This window comes from Oryza sativa, chromosome 12 (assembly GCF_034140825.1).
Source record: "Oryza sativa Japonica Group chromosome 12, ASM3414082v1".
In the NCBI taxonomy this organism is placed as follows: domain Eukaryota; kingdom Viridiplantae; phylum Streptophyta; class Magnoliopsida; order Poales; family Poaceae; genus Oryza; species Oryza sativa.
Window position 1 is genome coordinate 20,551,450 of NC_089046.1, and position 22,248 is coordinate 20,573,697.

A 22,248-nucleotide genomic window follows, 5' to 3' on the forward strand; every position below is an offset into this window, starting at 1 on the left:
TAATTCATCATGTTCACAATATAGATAGGAATTAAAAAAAACATCTATAACCAAGTCACTCGCATCATAATATATATGCCTTTTTTTTTTGTTGAAACAATTCATTGAAGTACATACACCAAAACAATAATGAATATGAAACACTGCTAGAGCATTAGAGATTTGCTGCATAAAAATGCAGAATCAGCACCCGTTCATCCTCAATCACAACTCTAATGAACCTTACCAATGTCATGCAGCGCATTCTGGGTGGCACAGACTCCTAATAGCTCTTGCAGCTTCAAGCAGCCAAACCAGCTATCCTTTTTTTCTTACATGGATATGCACATCGAGCTCTTGTATAATACATTAAATATTTAAAAAATATAAACTTAACATATAACTTAAAACAAGTGATCTAACAAATGCAGTGGAGAATATATATTTCAATCCGTGGAGTAAATAATCCATTTCAACAATCCCACCATGAATAATATGAAAACTAACAGGGTCTTATATCTTCTTGCTTGAATTCCAAATAACATAGTACTGCTCTTTATAGAGAGCCAACTAAACAACTCCATTCTAATTTCATGGAATGGAAACAACCAAAACAACTGGTAGATAGATAGATAGATAGATAGATAGATAGATAAACTGATAATTTCACCCACTCTGTTGCATCGCCTGTTGTTCGTGTGCTCCCTTGTTGGGCTTACGATGATAGATTGCAGGTGATACTGAATGACCATAATTACATGACGAGTAAGACGCCTGCAACACCAAGTTAGTTTTTATTAAATCTACTATTGAATATATTTTTATCGTATTTTACTTTGCTTTGGAAATGTTGTTATTTGATCAAACTTGAATAAGTTTGATTTAGGAAAAAACCCTTCATCGATTTGTAGTGTGAAAAGGAGTACAAGGTAAAAAAAAAAGTCTCAATTGAATGATTATTTGTGCCGTACAGATAAAAAAAACCATGCAAATATCTAACCATGCAAATATGCAGAAATTTGGCTAGTTGGAAATTAACTTGGAGTGACCCACGCATATAAGCATTATTTAGAGATGCACTTGATACTGCAGTGGTAAGAGGTGTATGGTTTCAACCCTGAGATCACGTGTTCAATCCCTAACATACTCGTAATTTCTTGAAAAAAAAACTTTGGATGGATGTTTCTCCCTCCAAATCTTGTTTTTTTTTAATATAAGCATTATTTACAATGAGATGTCAGATTACGTAACATAGTTGACACTTGACTGCAATGGCATAAAAGAAATCATCTCAATATAACAATTCTCTTACGTAACGATATAGGGGGAGGGGAAAAAAGGAATGTATAACTAGGAGTAAGAAGTTGATTGCACGCTGATATGCTAACGTTCATAAAGAGTTTTTTGGTTTTTTTTAAGATAATGAATAACCTGGCAGCTGCATCAAAGACGTACATAGGCCATCATGCATTACTGTGCACCAAGCAAAGACAGAAAAAATTAACGTTCATAAAGATACATCATACGAGTATTAAACGTTGAGTGGGAGGCTTGGTGGACCTAGCATTATATAATGGCTAGTACATGAAAAAAAAGGTTGTTGATTAGGGGAAGAAATCAGCTTAGTACCTGAGTTAGTTCATCATCATCGATTGTATTTTGAGCGCTGCTTGATTAGGATAGTCCTTAAGTGCCTCTTCAATAACAGCCTTGCTGTCATCATCAAAGGAATAAATGGTTGCATGCCGAAGGGAGTAGAGATTCTCCAAACCTAAATCATTTAAGCCACCCCTCCTTAGTCTGGTCCAAATAGAAAGATAAAGCCTTTCAAGGTGGGGCATAGCTCCTGGTTGAAACGATGGCATCATGGAGCTATAAAACTGAAAATCTTTTAAACTCCGAAATGCACATGCACCTCTGTGGATAGTGAGCTTTTCCTGTAGTTGTTCCGAAACAAATGCTAACTGTAGCCTGAGAAAGCGAAGAGATGGAAGCTCAGCGAGGCGATCAAGGTGGTCAGACTGGAGATATTCGAAATCCAGACAAATGGATAAGGTGGTGAGGTGGGAGAGCATCAATGAATTGATCCAACATGGGAATGCTTTCATAAACGAATCGGGCATGAACAACCTTTGGAGACCGGAAGGAACCTGTTGCATGTCTATGATTTCTTCAAAACTAATATTATTTCTCAAATCTAGGTCTTGCAAATTGGTGAGCCTTTGTATAGACGTTTGAATGGATTCCTTTAACTCAAATGTTTTTTCACTACCGAAAACGATCCTAAGAGTCCTTAGCTCTGTCAAATTACCAATCTCTTTTATTACCTTTCGGGTAGCTTCTATTACAAGCTCCTGTAAAGATTTCATATTCCCCAGCATCAGACCTTGCGCCAGCTTCACTCTGCCAGCATATAGCCGCAACAGTTTCCTTAGTTTGGCAAAAGACATTGGAAACAGTACCTTATGAGATTTAAAAGAACTTGGTTTACGTGCACCTCTTATGTCCAAGGTTTCGAGAGATTCCAGTTTCCCAATGCTTTCAGGGAGCTCAGTGGCACTATAGTGCCCTAGACGCAGAAATCTTAGGAGGCGTAGCTTATCGAGATGATTAAGATGGTTCTTGTCCATTCCACTGCAGTCCTCAAGCTGCAACACACGCAGGACATGAAAGCTCGACAAGGGTGGTATCGAGTCGACCTTGCCGAAGATAGTAATGGACCTTACTTTGGACAATTGTTCTCTTGCTTCTGGTGAGGCATAGGATTTATTGCTGTTATGGAGAGATAATCGGCGAATCTTCTTCTTTTGTGCTGTACATGTATGTTTACCTGTTTGTTGACCATCTGATAAATACGTTGTAACAAAATCTTCTTCTACTGACAGCTGATTTATTAGCTCAAGCACCATGTCATGTACTTTGCATGCATGCACCTTACCATCTTCATCCCAAAAAACATGCACCTTACCATCTTCATCCCAAAAATTGTCCTCACTCATCGGCTGGATCAAGCTTCGATTGATGAGCTCGTTGAAGTAGCTCTCTCCAATCTCCTGCAAGCTTGTCCCTACAGGTCGTGTTTCATCTGTAATAAAACCCTCAGCTAACCAACCCCATATCAAAACATCTTTTCTAATTAGTTCATCCTCAGGATATTTGCTTAGAGACAACAAGCAAGTCTTCAAATGAAAAGGTAGATCGTTGTAACTGAGGCTTAATATCTTCCGCATCTTGTCCACATCAAGGTTGTTCTCAAGCCCCAAACTGATAGACTTATTGACCTTGTCCCATTCCTCTGAATTCCTTGGTTTGCTAGCAAGTAGGCATGCTGTAGTGATGATTGCTAGCGGTACACCACCACATTTCTTCAAAATTTTCTCAGTGACACCACACAAATCAGCAGGACAGTCATCGTTAGAGTCAAATATTCGTTTGCAGAACAATTGTCTGGAATCATCATCAGATAAGGGTTTCATTTCATAAACACCACTGCCTGCATGTTCTGCAACGACCTTGTTTCGCGTGGTTACAATTATTTTGCTACCAAGTTTAGCATCTTGCACAGCAAGTTTGATAGTATCCCACGCTGATTTTTTCCATACATCATCAATCACGCACAAGAACCTAAAGATGGTAGCATATACACATGTTATTGAACCTAGATATAAATCATGTGAAGCCTGTCCAAAAAAGATAGGAATATGTATCTTGCACATTGAATATCGAAAATGATGTGCAGCTTTAAATGTGTAATTTTCCAACAATTTTGACACAATAAGTGCAGCTTTGTGAATTTCTATTCACAAAGTTACAAAGATACTTAATTATGCGTAAATAGGGCAGATTTCTGAATAACTATGTGTTCCATTGGAAAACCAAAACTTTATTTACAAGCCAGTTATATTATAATAGTATAAAAACTTGAGCTAGGATTCCCGGTTATATTAGAATACAATAAAAACTTGAGCCAGGACTCTTATTCGTACAACAAAAGGTATCTTCAAATAATGATAAAAGGTAGGTATAACATAGAAATGTACCTTCTATTGTTGAGGAAGTCTCTAATTTTGTCGATGAGCTGCTTCGTTTCCCATGTTTCATCTATGTGGGAATACATTTTCTCATCAAGTTGGAGAAGAATGTTCTTGAGAATCTTGTTTATATCAGGATTCAAGGACACCGAAACAAAACAATAGCTGTCAAATTTTGCCTTAAGCTCCTGAAATAATGAATTGGCAAGAGTTGTCTTTCCTAAGCCTCCGAATCCAACAATAGAAATTATATTTGATTGTTGGCTGGATGAGCCGTCATATTCCAAGAGTTGCTTAGTTAGCTCATTTTTTGGCTTGCTAATGCCAATGAGTTCTGTCGCCTTTCGGTACATAGCTTCTAGGCGAGAATCAACATCCACAACAGTTGGCCTGGCAGCATTGTCGTCGACTATGTACCTATCACGACGTTCGCTGACCTTCTTGACCTGGTCCATGATGTCTTTCATGACACCGTGGATCTGATGGTTGGTTTTGAACTTGTTGAACAAATTGGTGACCTTCTTGAAGCTCGTGGCAGGTTCATGCCCCTTGCACTTTAACATGAAGGTGTCGATGGCATCCTCGATGTCGTAAGATAGCTCTCTCACCTCGCTGGCCCAGATCTTGACCTGCTGGTCAAGTTGATCCACAGGTGTCTCAGCCACCTTGTGGAGTGCTGCGGTCATACCTTTCAACTCTTTCTCAAGTTCTTCGATCTCTCCCTTGACACCCTTTTGCAGCTTGTATTCGCCAACCAGCAGCTCCCCAAGCTTGGGGAGGAGGGTGTTCATTGCCCCTGTGGCGATGTTCATCTTGGCCTATCTGATGTTGAATGCCTGCACGGGTACACACAGATGCACTTAAATGAGCCTCTTGAGTTTATTAGTATGTATCAGGATTCAGGAATGATCAAGCAACCGCAAAAACATGGAGAAAAACGACATCTGAATAATTAAGCTGCTATGTAGCATGTCAAATCGAGACTAGATTGAGGTAACAACCGTGTGCTGCATCACCTAATCGATCCAAGCAAAGCTCATCACCGTGAGCAGCGCAAGATAGCGACCTCTCAACGCTGTACGGTATACTAGTAACAGGAAGGACCAAGCAACGACGCCCAAACACACATGGAGAAAATCAGCATCTGGATCAACCGGGCCGTACCGGAATCGGAGGTCGATCGGGACAGTGGATGCGGTCGCGCCGTCGCTGGCTCCGCTCCGCTCCGCCCCGCCCTTGCTGCGCCGCGAATCGGGTCCGCCGCCACTCAGCCACGTCGCCCGCGATCGATCGATGCCGTGGTGGAAGCGGCCGGCGGCGAGAGTAGGGGAGCTCGGGTCAACGGGTGGGAGACCTGGAGTCAAGCTTGCTCCAGCCGAAGAGGATAGAATAATGAGAGGATAACCAACGGACTCCGCTTCAGTGACTTAGCTAAGGCAAGTCACAGCGTGACATACCATGTATCTCGGCCGTCCAAAACGAATCCAATGGAGATGGCGCTTGGTCCCGCACGCAGGCAAAAAAAAATCTCCGTTTCGGCCTAACAGGAAGCCCGCACGCGCACAGGACGCGCTTAACCTCGCCCTCGTCCGCGTACACCGGCGCAGCCTGAGACGGACTCAACTTCGCCTCGCCCTCAGGTCCGCGTACGCCGGCGCTTCATCTCGCCCTCGTCCGGCCGCCGCCGCGAGTCAGCTGGGAGGCGCGTCGCTGCGACCGGAGAGGCACCAGGCTGCCCTGCCCTGCCGCCGCGACCGGGGGCGCGTGGAGGCGGCCGGCCGCCGGGCCTGACGGCGCGGTGGTGCAGGCGGGCAGCCGCGCAGCCCGAGCCCGGCGCGTGGAGGAGGCCGCGCTGCTCCTGCCGCGCCACACGTCCCGATTTCGGCGGCCTCAACTCCACGATGGATTTCAGCGTCCGAGCCCGCATCCAGAGCCCGCACCAGTCGGCCGCCCACTTCGTCGCCGGCGAGAGGTGACACCGCCGCCCGGCTTCGTCCAAGGTAGGAGTCACTGGTGGTTGAGTTTGTGGAGAACGACGCACCTTTTCCTGTGCCCGCGAGGTGTTTGTGGAAATGACCTGCCGTCTGGGATGATGCAGAGTCCTGATTGAAAGTGAATTGTTATTGTTTGGCTTTGTGAGATTAGAAGCAAATTGATTCTGTAATCTTTGATTGAGATTGATTTGGTTGTATGACTCATATATGCTGTAATTTGAATGAATGAATGAATAAATCAGTAACTTCTGACGATGTTTTCTAAAAAATTTTGAGATGTTTGAGATGTTGCCCAGGTCCATGATTTGTTCAGGTTTAAAGTCTGGAATGGACTTATAGTATTGTCTGGTTTATACTGGACATGAGTTGTGCTGCCATTTCCTCCTTTTCGCTATCTCTGCTGTAAATTTTTAGTTCATGCTAGGTGGGAGGTTCCATGTCTTGTTATGATCAGTTGTCCTATGCAGCAATGTTGCTCTGAATCTCTCTCTCTGAAGATGCTGAATGGAGTGCCGTCGTTACTGTAGTGCTATCGTGAAATTTCATGGTCAGTAGTTCCTGTGCATGGTCGCCCTGATCAATAGTGGGTAGGACATCTTTGGAGCTGTTTTTATGCGAGATTCCTGCAAAATTCCTAGTACAAATTCATGCGTTGCAAACAAGCCCGTATGTCTCCTTCATTTCTTGATACGATAGGGATGGATTGTGTTTTGGTTGACAAAATCCAAAGAGAGCAATTTTGTGCATGAAATGAGAATGCCAGAATGGGGCTGTTGCTTTGAGCGATCTGATATCCATCGTGGAGTTGAGGCCGCCGAAATCGGGACGTGCGGCGCCGCAGGAGCAGCACGACCTCCTCCACACGCCGGGCTCGGGCTGTGGGCCGCCCGCCTGCACCACCGCTCTGTCAGGCCCGGCGGCTGGCCGCCTCCATGCGCCCCCGGTCGCGGCGGCAGGGCAGGGCAGCCTGGCGCCTCCCCCGGTCGCGGCGGCGGCCGGACGAGGGCGAGGTGAAGCGCCGGCGTACGCGGACTCAAGGGCGAGGCTAAGCGCGTGCGGGCTTCCTGTTAGGCTGAAATGGGGATTTTTTTTGCCTGCGTGCGGGTCCAAGCGCTACCTTCGTTGGATTCGTTTTGAACGGGCGAGATGCATCGTATGTCACGCTGTGACTTGCCTTAGCTAAGTCACCGAAGCTGAGTCCCCAACGGACCACGGTAGTTGAGGGAATGATAAAATAAGACCTGTCCGGGGTACGGATGCAAGCGGGTGGGCAAGCAGGCTTTTTTTTCCCTGTTTATTGCACTTTTATTTTATTTTTTTCTTCTAAATTTTATACTACTATGCGATAGATAAACTAGCAAGCAGGTTTTTATAGAGTAGCGGGACTACCCATTTGCATCCCTAGTCCGGGGGAGGAGGAAAAATCGTCCTCCCCCTCCCTCCCCTGACGCTCACATGTCCACATGGGCCCCACCATGTGTAACTGTCCACCTGCCACGTGTCTCACACACATATTCCGTTGCAACAAATCACCCTCTATTAAGGAAATTCGTTTTATTTTTTATTCCACCAAAAATATTTTACCTAGTGGACTCACAATGTTTCACTATGTATAGATCTAATATTGCAGTAGATTAAAACATTCTTTTCTAACAAATCAGCAACATATTAAGGGAATTCATTTTATTGTTTGTTCCAAAAAAATGTTTCACATGTTTTACCATGTATGGATCAAATGTTGCAGTTAATTGAAACATTCTTTCGTTATTTGCTGAAACATTGTTTTTATATAAGGTGAAACAATGCCACCAAAAATGTTTCACCTAGTGTACTTATAATGTTTCACTATGTATAGATCAAATGTTGCAGTGAGTTGAAACATTCTTTCACTATTTGCTGAAACATTGTTTTTATATAAGGTGAAACAGCGTCCGATTTAAACGATTGGAACATTTTCGATCTACTTAGTGAAACAATTCCGATATACTTGATGGAACAGCATGCAACATTTAAAAATAATTCAATAATAAGCTAAAAAATTCATCTGAATATATACATGTGTGGTCTTGTTTTAAAGAATTAATTGTAACGAATTTAATAGTGCAATCGGATCATAATTTGGATAAATATTTTAAAAGAAAAATTAGTTTAAAGTGGTTTTGTATGCATGCGTCATGCTGACGTCAGAGCTCGATTTTTTTTAAGCCCGGATCGGGCACTCGACGGGTAGTGCCTCCCCAATATAATTACTGTTAATTCATAATATCAGTATTGTACTTATACGAATAATATGAATTGGTACTTGAATTTGTTTACTTGTAATTTTATTTATTTAATAGCAATATAGTATAACTGTTACAAATATATAGGACTATAGTTTTTTTAGTTACACTAGTTAGATATATATCAGTGCAATATATCTGTTACAATTGCATTATCAGCACAGAATACAGAATTATTCACATATACAGAATACATATGAACGAAATACAATCCATTCACAATCCATAATACTCACTAATTAATTAGCACAACAATATTAACGCAAAAAACAAAATACGCGGGCCGATGGGATCGACTTGGAAAATTTTCGCTGGCTGAATCCGTCTATGCGGTGGCAAAATACATATGCCAACATTTTAAGATAATATTTAAACATTGAGACAAAACTTAAACATTAAAAGTAGGTATAGTTTTATTTTTTTTATTATAAACACAGTCCAAAAGCAAGTACTAACAACGTCACACTCACCTCTATCAACAGTGTGTTTGGTTGAGTTATGGCTTTTGGAAAAATAGCAGTGGCCAGTGGCTTTTCGCAAAACAGCTATGGAATATGGGCTGTGGCTTTTTGAAATGACTAGTCCGGTTTACAAGCGGGTCCCACGTGTCATACACACTGGATCTTATCTCTCCCCTCTTCTCTCTTATCTTATCTCTCTCTCCCCTGCTTGTGGCCGAAGCGGGCGACAACCAGGGTGGGCGCACGGCCGGCGGAGTGGGGCGAGTGGCAGCCGGAGTGGGCTACGGGCGAGGCGGATCGGCCAGCTTCGCCGCTCGCGATGGCCGAAGCAGGCGCAGAGAGGGATGAGGCGAGGAGGACGGTGAGCAGGGGTAGGGTGCGGAGGGAGGAGATGGGGCGCTCCGCATCGGCCGACGCCACCCGCGTTGAGGCAGACGGAAACAATCATGTCATAACTTTCGCAGTAAATCACCATTATACGATAATTCATTTACCGACGAAAACGTCTACTTACAACGTAGTAGTAACTCAATTACTGCATTATGCGAATCACCTCATCCAGAAACAACAACACATTTACGACAAACTCGGTCACCATAGTTACTAAACGAGTAACCCATTTATTAGCTATGGCAAACAATTTAACTACCCAGTAAATCGATTACCACAAGCCTGGCTGTGACAAGGTGTCGAAACATGAATTCGGCAATAATAAAAGGGGGTAGCGCACGAGACCTAAAAGTGGATGGATGCGGAGACAAAGGATTTAGACAGGTTCAGGCCCTCTCAATGAGAGGTAATACCCTACTCCTGTTTGGGGATTTGAATCCGCCGAGTGTGTATTGATCTGACGATCAGGTTGTCTCATGCCCCCTAGAGGGCCTCCTGCCCACCTTATATAGGGTGGGGGGCAGGATTACAAGATAGAAACCTTAACCAATAAGGTACCGATTTCCTAAATCTACTTTACAATCTTATCAAACCAGGACTTTAGGCCGTTCCATAATATACAGGGAAACGTAATACCCAAGTCATGATCTGTTACATATTCCATACATATATGTTATCCCCTATTACTAGTCGGATAACCATGCCGTGTGGGTATGGGGTACCCATAATCTCCACAGTAGCCCCTGAGACCTTCACAGTCGAAAATATAATCTTCTCTCGAACTAGATTACTCTAAAGCCGAGTGCTTCAATCATCTTCGCCATGGTCTCCCGAGTACTTTTACCAAATCTGAAGACTGTGGAGGGCTGAAAAATAAAGTCAGGTGCATCGAATAGATGCACCTAATAGGTGTAGCCCCCAACTATGTGATTAGCTGAACAAACTAAACATATAGTCAAGGAATAAATTATCCAATTAACCGAGTGGTTTTTGATAATTATAGTCAACCAAGTGACTTGATACCAATATATAGCATATGCGGTGTGAATCCCCGAATAATATGATCCAAGTGATATACCGACTGCTTGGCAAAATATGATGCGTATAACCTAAAGTTGACAACATCTTTGAAAGTTCACATAGCAAAACAACTATAAAGAAGCTTGAATGCTGTGAATAAAGAAATTTCCAAAGTATTGGGCATACGCCATGCGCACACTGCTTTAACAGATGTGCTTAAGTCCCTAAAAGACACATGGTTTCACCACACCTGGAAATATATGGCATATATGGTATAACATCCGAGTAAGTAAACTCATAAAGGATTTACCAACCGCCTGAAAAATGACCATAATATATAATCAGCCTAAGCCATAATATTGGTCAATAAAAATGCACACTTACGTGGCAAAAAGCAATGATATTGTATCCAATCAATTGCTTGATAAACCCAAACAGCACCTTGACTATATAAAAAAGTCAGCGGGGCAGCTATATAAAGCTTTACTGTTTGACACCTTTTAAGATGCATTGTACCAACTCCTAAAAAGTCGAGTAACTGCGGTATAAAAGGATTTTAAGGTATTGGGCACTTGATCACGCGCACTTTGGCCTAAGCGAAAAGTGCCTAAGTCCCTAAAAGAACGTGACAGGCCACACCTGAAAATATGGGCTGCAGACATATTAGGCCTAGGCCAAAAAATATGCCTTCGACACCCTTTAAAGGATGACGCATGTAACATGCTCCCGAGTAATAAATCTTCCGGGTAATATAGACCAAGTGTAGCTCATATGAATAGCTTCTGATCTGAATGATTATCCCTTATGGGATACTCCAAAATAAATATAATAATTGAATCCCGACTGGCGCAAGTATTCGGTTGATAGCCCTTACGGGGAATAATAATTGGTCCAGTCTTTGAGCATAGAAAATAGACTCATGACTATGAATCCATGTGGAATGTATCCGGAACAAGTCCAAATTGGAGATATAATCCTCACGCTTGAGTTGATGAGCCCCCGAGCATATAGCTTGTCCTTCTGTCATAGTCAAAATTGTCTATTGGCAATAGCTGACGCAGTCGGCATGGAGATGAAATGACCAACATGAAGACGAAATTGCTCATCAGAAGTAACGGAAGATGTCAGCGGTAGTAAAAACAGTGACACCAATCAAAGGTAATGAAGTTGCATAACCATGGAGGCAAAGAAACCAGTCGGCAACAGTCAGGTCAGCTAGCAGTGAAGATGTAGGCGCCCAACAACAACGAAAGAACAGTCGGTGGTGACAAAAGCAAACCGACGATGAAGACGTAGACGCGCATCAACGGTGATGGCGAAATCCACCAATCATGAAGATGAAGAAAATAATCGGCGGCGACAAACGCATCCGACGGTAATGATGATTAGCGGCAACAGAGATAGCCGACTATGATGACAAAGTTTCCCATCAACGGCAGCAGAGTAGGCTATGTTGAAGAGGCTTGACAAGATGTTGATGAAGATGACGATGTCGGTGATCCAGTCAATAGCGATGTAGCAGCCGATGATAACGATGAGATCCTCTATTGGCAGTTGCGTAGTAGGCCAACCGTGAAGACAAATAATTGGAGGAGAGTTGATGTTGTTGCCCAACTCGTCTAAACCGAAATATTTGAAGTTGTTGAAGTAGAATGTCTGCTCCGAAGCAAAGATGAAGATAATGACTCCTGGAGTTGACTCGTGGGTTGATGAATTGATTTCTTCAGCTTGACATAAAATTTGTCAAATTTTGAGCCTTGTATTTGTGTAGCCCCCGACTCTTTGATTAGTTGGGAAACAACTGAACATAGAGTCGAGAACTGTAGCCTCTTGTCGTCGAATAGTTATTGCTTGAGTGAAGATAAATATTGAAGATTGGAACACCACTTGTTGTAATAAAATAACACGGTATCATATTTGGTGACGTATGCCGAGGTGTCGAAACACTGGTAGTCGTCGTGGTTGATGAAGTAGCAAAGCTTGCGAAGTAGAGGCAATAGAGTTTGCCGATGCCGAAGATAATAAAAATGAAGTTGCTCCACCATGGTGACAAAGTTGCATAGTCGTGATGAAGTGAACACGAGTCGGCGGCAACAGAAGCAAACCGGTAGTGAAGACGCGCAGTTGTGAAGATAAAAGCACCAGTCGGCGGCGGCATAACCAATCGGCGACGGAAGACGATGATGTCCATCAGTAATGGTAGCTGTATAAACCAGACGTAGAGGCGAGGGCACTAGTCAGCAGCAGACGAGACGACCAGCGATGAAGATGGTAAGGCCAATCAACACTGGCAGAATCATGCAGCCATGGAAGTGAAGAAACCAGTCGGCAGCCATGGCAAACGTAGGCAGCTTGTGTTGAAGATACTGATGCCTATTAGTAGTGACAGCGATGTAGCCAGCCGTGAAGAAGATAGCATCAGTTGGCGTTATAACAGGCCAGCCGTGCAGGCGGTGACACCAGTCAGCGGCGGATGCGGCGGCCGGTCGGTGAAGACGTAGACGCCCAACAACGGCAGCATAATAGGCCAGCCGTGCAGGCGGAAACACCAGTCGGCGGCGGTCGAGGCGGCCGGTCGGTGAAGACATAGACGCCCAACAACGGCGGCATAAAGGCCAGCCGTGCAGGCGGAAACACCAGTCGGCAGCGGCGAAGGCAAGCCGGTCGGTGAAGACGTAGACGCCCAACAACGGCGGCATAATAGGCCAGCCGTGCAGGCGGAAACACCAGTCGGCGGCGGCGAAGGCAAGCCGGTCGGTGAAGACGTAGACGCCCAACAACGGCGGCATAATAGACCAGCCGTGCAGGCGGAAACACCAGTCGGCGGCGGCGAAGGCAAGCCGATCGGTGAAGACGTAGACGCCCAACAACGGCGGCATAATAGACCAGCCGTGCAGGCGGAAACACCAGTCGGCGGCGGCGAAGGCAAGCCGATCGGTGAAGACGTAGACGCCCAACAACGGCGGCATAATAGGCCAACCGTGCAGGCGGAAACACCAGTCGGCGGCGGCGAAGGCAAGCCGGTCGGTGAAGACGTAGACGCCCAACAACGGCGGCATAATAGGCCAACCGTGCAGGCGGAAACACCAGTCGGCGGCAGACGAGGCGGCCGGTCGGTGAAGACGTAGACGCCCAACAACGGCGGCATAATAGGCCAGCCGTGCAGGCGGAAACACCAGTCGGCGGCAGACGAGGCGGCCGGTCGGTGAAGACGTAGACGCCCAACAACGGCGGCATAATAGGCCAGCCGTGCAGGCGGAAACACCAGTCGGCGGCGGTCGAGGCGGCCGGTCGGTGAAGACGTAGACGCCCAACAACGGCGGCATAATAGGCCAGCCGTGCAGGCGGAAACACCAGTCGGCGGCGGTCGAGGCGGCCGGTCGGTGAAGACGTAGACGCCCAACAACGGCGGCATAATAGGCCAGCCGTACAGGCGGAAACACCAGTCGGCGGCGGTCGAGGCGGCCGGTCGGTGAAGACGTAGACGCCCAACAACGGCGGCGTAATAGGCCAGCCGTGCAGGCGGAAACACCAGTCGGCGGCGGTCGAGGCGAGCCGGTGGTGATGTTCTGACTGATCCATTCCTGGAGCGTAAGAGATAAGCTTAAAGCCATGAATCCCTTTTATGCATATCTGGATCTGGATCCTGCAGAACAAACATATAGGATGAGTAGTATCTGATATAAATATAATACTCGAGAAAAAATCAAGTATTTTAAAATATTTATAAATATGTATTTCTCCTCTTGTCAATTTTGATTTCCCCGAGCAGATGACTCTGTACGTTTAAACACTCTGTCCGACTAGTCATAGCCCCCAAGCATCGGGAGTCGGCCTAGGCATTTCCCTATTAACCCACAGTAATTGATTTACCTCCAGCGGTGTATCTTCAACAACTACCCCGAATTCAAATATATCTAATCTACATAGAACGAACATGGGCAACCGAACACGGATTTTGCAGACTCTGGGCGCGACGTGCGGTGCTCGGAACAATATTCCATGCGCAAGCGCTACCGTTAACACAACTCCTTTCAGCCCAGTCTAACTCTTTTACCACTCATCCGATCACCAATTCACCACTACCCCTTCTCCGTACATCAATAGAAAAATTAGTACAATTTCATGTGCTTTTGACACATATGTATGAATGTTCTATATAGATATTTGCAAAATAAAAATATTGATATTTCAAAATTTTAAAGTTCAAGGAAGTTACAAAGACTTGAAAAATCTGAATACATGAAAACCTAATCTAAAACAACATTTTATTTGTTAGTGGAGAGTAAGTCATAGTGCATTTCTGTTTCGTAGGTATGACTACAACCAACCGTCCGAATGGGATTTCTCCATACCAAGTTCACATAAAATACTGATTTTTTTAAAAAGAAAATTCAAACTTTTTAAAATTTAATTTTAAAGGAAGACTATCGCAAAAGAGGCCTAGGATGTAGAAGATCATGACATGAGCGATTCGGCAGATTCTCATTTTCAAACTAGAACCCGGTTTAGGAATAAAATTTGGGAGAGTATATTAAAAACTAAAAGTTACTAAAAAGGTTTTTAAAAAAAATCTAAAATTTCATCAAATTTCAGATGGGCCGGATTACTCGTGGGCCCACATGTCAGCCACACGCCACCTCGCACGTGCGTCACGTGACGGGCTCCTCGGCCCATTACCTCGCGTACCCTCGCACCCGTCTCCCGCAGACAGATCCGCCTCGATTCTTCGCCGCCGCGACGAGCTCCCTCCATGGCGCCGCCGGCCGCCGCCGCGACCTCCTCGTCGTCCTCCTACACCGACACCTCGGGCTCCTCCTCCGACTCGTCCTCGTCCTCGGGGAGCGACCGACGCCGACGCCGCGCCCGCCACCGCAGCGGCCACCGGAAGGATGCCGCGGCGGCGGCGTCGTCCTCGTCGTCGGCGCTGAAGGCGCGCAAGGACCGGAGGTCCCGCCACAAGCGGCGCCGGAGGGAGCGGCGGCGGTCCCCGTCCGACGACGACAGCTACAGGCGAGGCTCTCCCCCTCCCCCTCCTCCTCCTCATCCTTCCTTTCTAGGTTTCTTGTGCTAGGGTTAGGCCCAGATCGATCTCTGTGAATGAATTTTGCTCGTTAGCTCCTCTGATAGTTTATCTTGACCCATGATTGACGCTACATCAGGAGTGGTATTAAGGGGATAACGAATTAGTTGCACAAGGACGTGAAGAATTTTCGGTTGTTTTACAACTAACAAAGGATTTATTTGTTCAGTTTGGTTTGGTCGTGCCTTACTTGAGCAACGAGAGCCCTAACCGTGAGAAAAATTTTAGGATTTCACTTCAACTTGATACTTCATCCGTTTCATAATGTAAGATTTTCTAGCATTGTCCATATTCATGTAGATGTTAATGAATCTAGACATATATGTGTGCCTAGATTCATTAGCATATGTATAAATGTGGACAATGCTAGAAAGTCTTACATTATGAAACGGAGGGAGTAGTAATGAGCACTGAATGCTAGCTCGAATCTACATGGTTTGGAGAATTTCTGTGATGTACTTTTTCAATGTGTAACAATCGCAACAGTAGTAGGACAAAGCCTCATTCCTTCCTAGTTTAATAGTCAGTGATCGGTTCTATCAGCAGTAGGACAAGGATTTCTTAGATATGATTTGAGCTCACTATTGAAGATGAGTGTTCGCATCTCCATTTAAAATTCCTTTTCAGTCAGTTAAATATTCTGTAAGCCTGAGAGGGTGGCAATCCATGGCATTTACCGGAGCTATGATGCTTTGTTCTTTTGAATTCAATTTATCTGTGATTAGGAGTTATCATGGCATCAAGTTTAGGCAGCTAAAGCATAGTTCAGAATCTAGGTACCAGGGAAGTTTTGAAACAAAAAATGCCATAGTCTTGCATTACATTGTTACGGCTTGAATCATTCAATTGGATGACATGGATCGGCATAGCAACAAGTTTTTCCCTAGTTTTAGCCTTCAAGCTGTCTTGGCTTTCTCTGCTACACTGAAAAAAATAGAGATATTTTGCTTCTTGCGAAACTTATATTCCTGTTTGCTTTATGCCACCACTGTTATTTTGAAGTTTCTGGTGCTTTTTGTAGTAGCTCAAGCTCTTACGACAGTGAACATGAGGGCAAATCACGCAAGCACAAGAAGAGCAGATCATCAAGGAAGGTACTGCCCCATCAATGCATTCATATTTGATTTCTCATTTAGATTTTTTCTCCATGCGTCGAATATGTGGCCTCATTGTATTTACTTACCTGACAGTCTAGGGAGAGGGAGCGAAGCAAGGATAGGCATTCTAAACGAGACAAGAGCAAACATAAAGAGGTAAAAATCCTATTTATTCAGAAAATACCTTTTTCTTGGTTTAACTTTTCAGTGAATTGAATCTGTGTTGCATGTAATAATCACTCTCTAGAAATCAGCAAGTGTTGGTTGCATACTTGCGTTTGATTGCTGTTACAGTGCCATGCTATATCTATTAATAGAAATCTACAGGGTCATGTCTTATGAAGTAGATATGTAGACTTAAAATATATGTGGTTTACATTTAAATACAAGAGGTCCTTATATATCTTGCTGCCTGTTTCTGGGTTGGCTCTTTGACATTGGAGCTGGGATTCGTGAACGAGTGACAACATGGTGGATTGGCTTGCTGGTTGGCTTGTTGGTTGATTGGTTGGTTTTGTTCTCTTCAATGCGGGAGCTCTACACAGAAGAAAATAGTGAACGTACTAGTGGCCCCGTGCAGCTCTCCAAGGTATATTAGATACTTGGCTTTACATTTTTCTTTTCTATTTGTTTTATTTAACATATGAAACATTCTTTATTCTGTAAATCAGTTTCTTGGACGTGACAAGGATGAAGGTGTTCAAAGGAGTGCAATCTCTGGTAAAAAGGTGAGAATAGTCTCTTGACCACTTCAATGTACACCTTTTGAATTGTACAATAGAGGGGGGTAAGGGGGGGGGTGCCTGTTGAAATAAAAAATCTTCTGATCAAAGTAAGGTTATGAAATATGAACAATTTTTCAGTATCCAAACTGTTCCATCGGTTGTTAAATTCAATAAAACAGAATGGGCTACCTCGCATATGCCCCCCTCATAACAAATTATTTTAGGAAGGCAAAAGATTTGATGCATTTGCATTGACAGATAATGATGAAGCTTGAGAAATCCAAGGAAGACAAGCAGGCAGAGAGCAAGCGCAATGAATTGTTGAAGTTTCTGAATGCAAGTTATGATTGACAGTTTGTTGGAAGTGCTGTCATTTGCTGCCTTTTGGATTTGTCTTGATACTACCGCTTAGTCCACCAGTGCTGTTGGTTATATTTACAAGTTTTTTGTTCCCTGTTATTCTAGTTATGGCATGACCGTCTGTGTTCATGCCAGCACTTAGATAGTTGTCGCATCACCGTTGTCACTAAAAACTATTACATTTGATCCTGGGCTGATAATGTTTTCAATTTTCATATTATTACTAGCATATGCATCTGAGTGTTTCCCGATATTTTTTACTCAAGTATTAATTTCTCCCTTTGCTGTTTCTGTATGGTTAAGCTTTTTTTCACTAGGGATTAGCTGCTCGTTTAGCTGTTTACTGATAGGAAAGACTTCCAATTGGTCTTCTCACATGAAATCGCACTCGTTTAGATTCATGAAAATTATTATTCGTTGAAATTACGACTGAGTGGTAAACACGGTCTATTTGAATTGTTCAACGTATGGCTCGTATCTCTCGATGACCTTTGCAACAGGGCACCTTCAAATATTTACAACTTGGCATTGAAGGTGCGGTTGACTACATCAAAGCCAGACTTGCAGGCCTTCTGGAATCATACGAAACATTGCAAAGAACATACTCCCTCCGTATTTTAATGTATGACGCCGTTGACTTTTTAACAAACGTTTGACCTTTCGTCTTATTCAAAAAATTTATGTAATTATAATTTATTTTATTGTGACTTGATTTATCATCAAATGTTCTTTAAACATGACATAAGTATTTTTATATTTGCATAAAAATTTTGAATAAGACGAGTGGCCAAACGTTGGTTAAAAAGTCAACGGCGTCATACATTAAAATACGGAGGGAGTATAATTCTGCAGAAAATTTCAGACCATTTTGAAACCTTCGAGTCGATCAGTTCAACCATATTTTAAAAAAAAAATCGCAAAGAAACGATTATACGATCGCTTGCCATTGGTAGTCTGGTAGAGACCCTCATCACTTGTGCTTGTGTTGCTGATTATGGTTGACAATTTCTTTCTTCTTCTTTTTTTTTGTGTGGGTGTGTGTGTGTGTGTTTTTTTTTTTTTTGGGGGGGAGGGGGGGTTGCTAACAATTTCTTATCTGTTTCTTGTAAATAATAAATATATTTGTTTGCACTGAACAACACAGGTGATGAACAATGTTAGCAAAGAATTATTTTACATGCTTTGTCACTCTTGTCCAGATTTGTAGGCAATAGCCTATAAGTACTACCTTTGTTCAAAAATATAAGAGATTTTGACCATATAATTATGTGGGATACTACATAGTTTAGCTACATCTAGCATTTGCTAGAGTACATGATGAACAAACTGGCCGTGATTTTCTTTAAATTCTGTAGCCAGAAACCATGTAATATATCTCCATGAAAAAAATGATATCATCATAATTTAGAAAAAGAATGTAGTAACGGAAAACAGTATATTGTACAAACTCATGTCTGAATCTACACAAGAATTTCATTTTCAGTCCTGAAGAATGATGGGGTGTGTGTATGTGTGTGGCTAATCCCAGAAAAGTACAGAAACTTATTGAATGGTTATCCCAGATTTACATGAAAAATAGCTGCTTTTTCTCAGATGATGATAACATCAGGTAAAATGGTTAGAGCTTATCAAAAGAAAAATGTGTTGACTATGGCAGCAGGCAGCTACAATTGAGCAGCCAGGATCTCATTCCATGTGTCTGGAACACCAGGAAGGCACCAGTGCAAGCAATCCTGGACCCCTCCTCTACCTTTGATGCTGTACCTGGATATATGCCCTTCATCCCTCAGCCGCGAAATCGCGGTGATATCCAAGAACTTGATTCCGGTGCCTCTCACCGCTCCCTCGGCTTCGGCATCGTCAGAACGATTCCGAAACACCGAATTCCCCTTGGATAAAGGATCTTTGTTGTCACATGTTCCTCCAGTGTTCCACTCACCATTGAAGAAATGCCTTGGTGACAATGACCTGTAGAAGACCTTCAGATGGGGGTGCCTTGGAAGCTGATCATCCAGCCACCTGACAACATTGTGGATGGTGAAGTTCTTCGCCTTCCAGATGACGGCGATATCCCGGTCATGGCTCGGTACACCGGAGACGTACATCTGCCACCGGTTCGCCTTCATCTTCCCCCGGTTCCAGTGGTGCCCGGTGTTCAGAATTATGACATGAAACCTGTGGAGGTTCTTCTGAAGAAATGCAGGAGGGCGGTCTAGGTGCATTGCATAGCCGGTTGCCTGATCAGACCTCCTGAGAGGCTCCAGGTCACAGAGAGTTGCTGACCAGTAGTGTGGTGTTGGTTCTTCGGAACCGGTATGCCCAACCTTCCGGTCTCTTAGCGTGGCGCGCAACGACAAGGCCGTAGCGTTTACCGACATCTTCGACATGCGAGTGATCATCCCCACCTGTGAGCATGCACATCATTGACTGGAACATCTGCCTCCCCAAGGAGTCACCTACAAAAGCAATGGTTTTGTCCTGCATCCTGAGGCATGTTAGGATTAGCATGACCTGAAAGATAAAGAAAAGATGCAGAAGAAGATGAAAATGTTGCTTAAATGTTTCCTGCAAATATACACTTACCTTGTCAAGAACTGAGAAGCTTGAAATTCTGGCATGTCACAGCCTTCAGGCTGCCATCTGAATTTCTCATAGGCAAAATCCTTTCGCTGTGTCAATCTGCATGCCCAGCTGTCAGAGAGCCATTTTTTACAGCTGAGGCCAGAATATAATGGCCTGCGGTCATCAGGAACCCATCTTCCATTCCTGTAGTCACATTCTGCAAGACAGATGAAGAAAGCATCAGAAGAAACAGCATTGCATTAGAGTTGCAGAAACTTCTGACTAGTAACCGGTTTTGCTAGGCAAATCTGTGAGTTGAGTAGGATTTTAAGGAACATGTCCTCTTTGAGCAAGTTTATAGCCAATTTAGTAAAAAGCTCACATCTTATTTACATTCTTAAGGGGATATTTCTATGATAGAAATTACATTGGATCATAGAAGGAATCAGAGAGATGCTAGCCATGACCTTTCTTCTCAGGAGGTGATGCTTCCCTTTTACCAGTGACATTTTCTGCTTCATGAACTACAGACTGAGGTGGAGATGCAGCAGTAGCTTCCCTTCCTACTTCATCTACTGACTGCACTAACGGACCCAAGCTAGAAAAAATTTCTTCCTTGGAGATATCATGATCTACATAGTTGGATTGAACTGAAGAAATTTACAGAAAAAATGTCAGTGCAAAGAACAACACACAGAAAAAACTCAATTAGAGAATGAATACAAGCTATTGAGCTTGCAAAATTGGAGGACCTGGATGGCTCAAAGCCAATGGCTCCGATCGGAGGAGCTCGCCGCGATTTCGCAGCGATCCCTTCTCCCATTTCCATGTCAGGAGCACCACAAAGAGGGCAAGACACACAAGCTTGAGCTGCTTTAACCCCAGACCATTCAGATTCACCAATCTCATCCCTTTACTGTGCTCTGAAGCAGGCTCCTGTTCTTCTTCAGGATTGAATTGTGCTCACAAGACATGAACTTCAGATGAAATAGAGGTTCTCTGAATTCTGTTTGGTCAGGCAATCAGGCAGCTGCATCATACAAGAAGAATGTAGACAATAAGTAAAAAAAAAAGGTGAGTTCAGATTAATGCTACCTCACCTAACATTAACAAAAAAAAATTGGTGCTTGTTTTTCAAGAAGAATGCATGCGGTAAGTTTGGTACAGAGTAGAGATCAAAGCAGTAAACAGCAGTTGTGATCGGTTGGGAAGGCATAAACATCTTCCTAATTAGAATTAAAGAGTTGCAGGTGATTGGCTGCATAGGCAGGTGAGGCTGAAGCTGGATGGTGGCAAGTTCAGCTTTGCAGACTCAAAAGCTCACACCTTAAATGACCAGAATTAATTATATTCTAGTCACAAAGTGCTGCAGTTTCAAGGTCAGGAAAAATAAACAAGACCGCGCACTCCGAACGAGGCTTCGAACTTTTGACGAATTATAGATCTTGAACATCTCAAAGTTCATCAAAGAAGAGCATGACTTAACGGAATTTATCAGAAAAACATTGTGAACGAAATTTCTAGCAGCACATTGCAAGAAAACAGAAGCCCCACAAAGAAGTGGCTCCATCAAATTTCAACCAATCCTGGTTCAGTTAATTTCCTTTGATGGGTTGTTTGCTTCTTCCCAGGCTCAAAATTGAAAACGAGGAAGTTTACAACCAAAACGCTTGTATCCTGACACAGGACGATGAATCGAACTGAATTCGAGATGAATACACACCAAGAAGGCGAGACGGCAGCAGGACAAGCAGCAGAGCAAAGAAACCAGGCACTGACCAAGAACCGGAGCTCGCCGTCGCCGTCGCCGGCGAGCAGGACGACCAAGAAGCTCACCTCACCTTGATCCTCGCTGCCAAAAAGCCCAAAGGTTTCGGTGTGGCTGTGGTGGTTGTAGTGCGGTGAGGGGCGGGGGTGGAGGTGGTGGTGAGATGGAGAGAGAGAAGGTGACGTGACGTGGGGTGCACGTACGGTAACTGTACGGCAATGCCAAAGCTTGGATCACTCCGGAAATGGGATTAACCGAGGTGGTGTGTGGTGATGTGTACGAGGAGGAAGAAGAAGGAGGCGTCGCGTAGAATGGAATCGATAACAAAAATGGAGACCGAGTATTATCAGAGTGGTTGGTGGTTAGGCATGCACGTCAGGGTTTCAAGATAGCGTCAGAGAGTATCACCGGTCGAGTCATCAGGCATTCAACCATTTTAGGCTTTGCCGTTCACCGCACCTTGGCTGTATCCCCACGGTCTCTCTCAAGTATACAC

General features: G+C 43.9%; 2 protein-coding genes and 1 pseudogene across 5 annotated transcripts; 1 reads left to right on the forward strand and 2 right to left on the reverse strand.

Moving 5' to 3' along the window:
• Positions 1-398: 398 nt before the first annotated feature.
• On the reverse strand, positions 399-5,416 carry LOC4352347 (disease resistance protein Pik-2-like). Of its 4 annotated transcripts, XM_066306335.1 has the most exons (6): positions 5,175-5,416; positions 4,020-4,846; positions 2,307-3,603; positions 1,609-1,950; positions 1,411-1,452; positions 399-753 (listed from the first exon to the last, which is right to left on the reverse strand). In XM_066306335.1, exons 2-4 carry the CDS (start codon positions 4,820-4,822, stop codon positions 1,852-1,854), a joined length of 2,199 nt encoding a protein of 732 aa, XP_066162432.1. In that variant the 5' UTR covers positions 4,823-4,846; positions 5,175-5,416; the 3' UTR covers positions 399-753; positions 1,411-1,452; positions 1,609-1,851. The 4 variants fall into 4 exon arrangements, with proteins under 4 accessions (XP_066162432.1, XP_066162431.1, XP_015620117.1 ...); XM_066306334.1 differs by lacking the exon at positions 1,411-1,452; XM_015764631.3 differs by having other exon boundaries at positions 1,609-3,603.
• Positions 5,417-14,865: 9,449 nt separating this feature from the next.
• Positions 14,866-17,651, forward strand: LOC4352348 (uncharacterized). Its single transcript, XM_015762866.3, has 6 exons — positions 14,866-15,170; positions 16,262-16,334; positions 16,431-16,493; positions 16,781-16,926; positions 17,009-17,065; positions 17,321-17,651. Exons 1-4 carry the CDS (start codon positions 14,911-14,913, stop codon positions 16,799-16,801), a joined length of 417 nt encoding a protein of 138 aa, XP_015618352.1. The 5' UTR covers positions 14,866-14,910; the 3' UTR covers positions 16,802-16,926; positions 17,009-17,065; positions 17,321-17,651.
• A 1,143-nt stretch (positions 17,652-18,794) lies between these two features.
• Positions 18,795-22,109, reverse strand: LOC4352349 (protein trichome birefringence-like 14; annotated as a pseudogene).
• Between the last annotated feature and the right edge of the window lie 139 nt (positions 22,110-22,248).

What these genes read in the sequence shown, in the direction of transcription:
- LOC4352347 (XM_015764630.2), bottom strand. Translation starts at nt 4,822, where the DNA reads ATGAACATCGCCACAGGGGCAATGAACACCCTCCTCCCCAAGCTTGGG. An exon ending in GACTTCCTCAACAATAGAAG is followed by an intron (nt 3,604 to 4,019) that starts GTACATTTCTAT and finishes TACCATCTTTAG; the next exon opens with GTTCTTGTGCGTGATTGATG.
- LOC4352348 (XM_015762866.3), top strand. Translation starts at nt 14,911, where the DNA reads ATGGCGCCGCCGGCCGCCGCCGCGACCTCCTCGTCGTCCTCCTACACC. An exon ending in TCCGACGACGACAGCTACAG is followed by an intron (nt 15,171 to 16,261) that starts GCGAGGCTCTCC and finishes TGCTTTTTGTAG; the next exon opens with TAGCTCAAGCTCTTACGACA. An exon ending in ACAAGAGCAAACATAAAGAG is followed by an intron (nt 16,494 to 16,780) that starts GTAAAAATCCTA and finishes TTGACATTGGAG; the next exon opens with CTGGGATTCGTGAACGAGTG.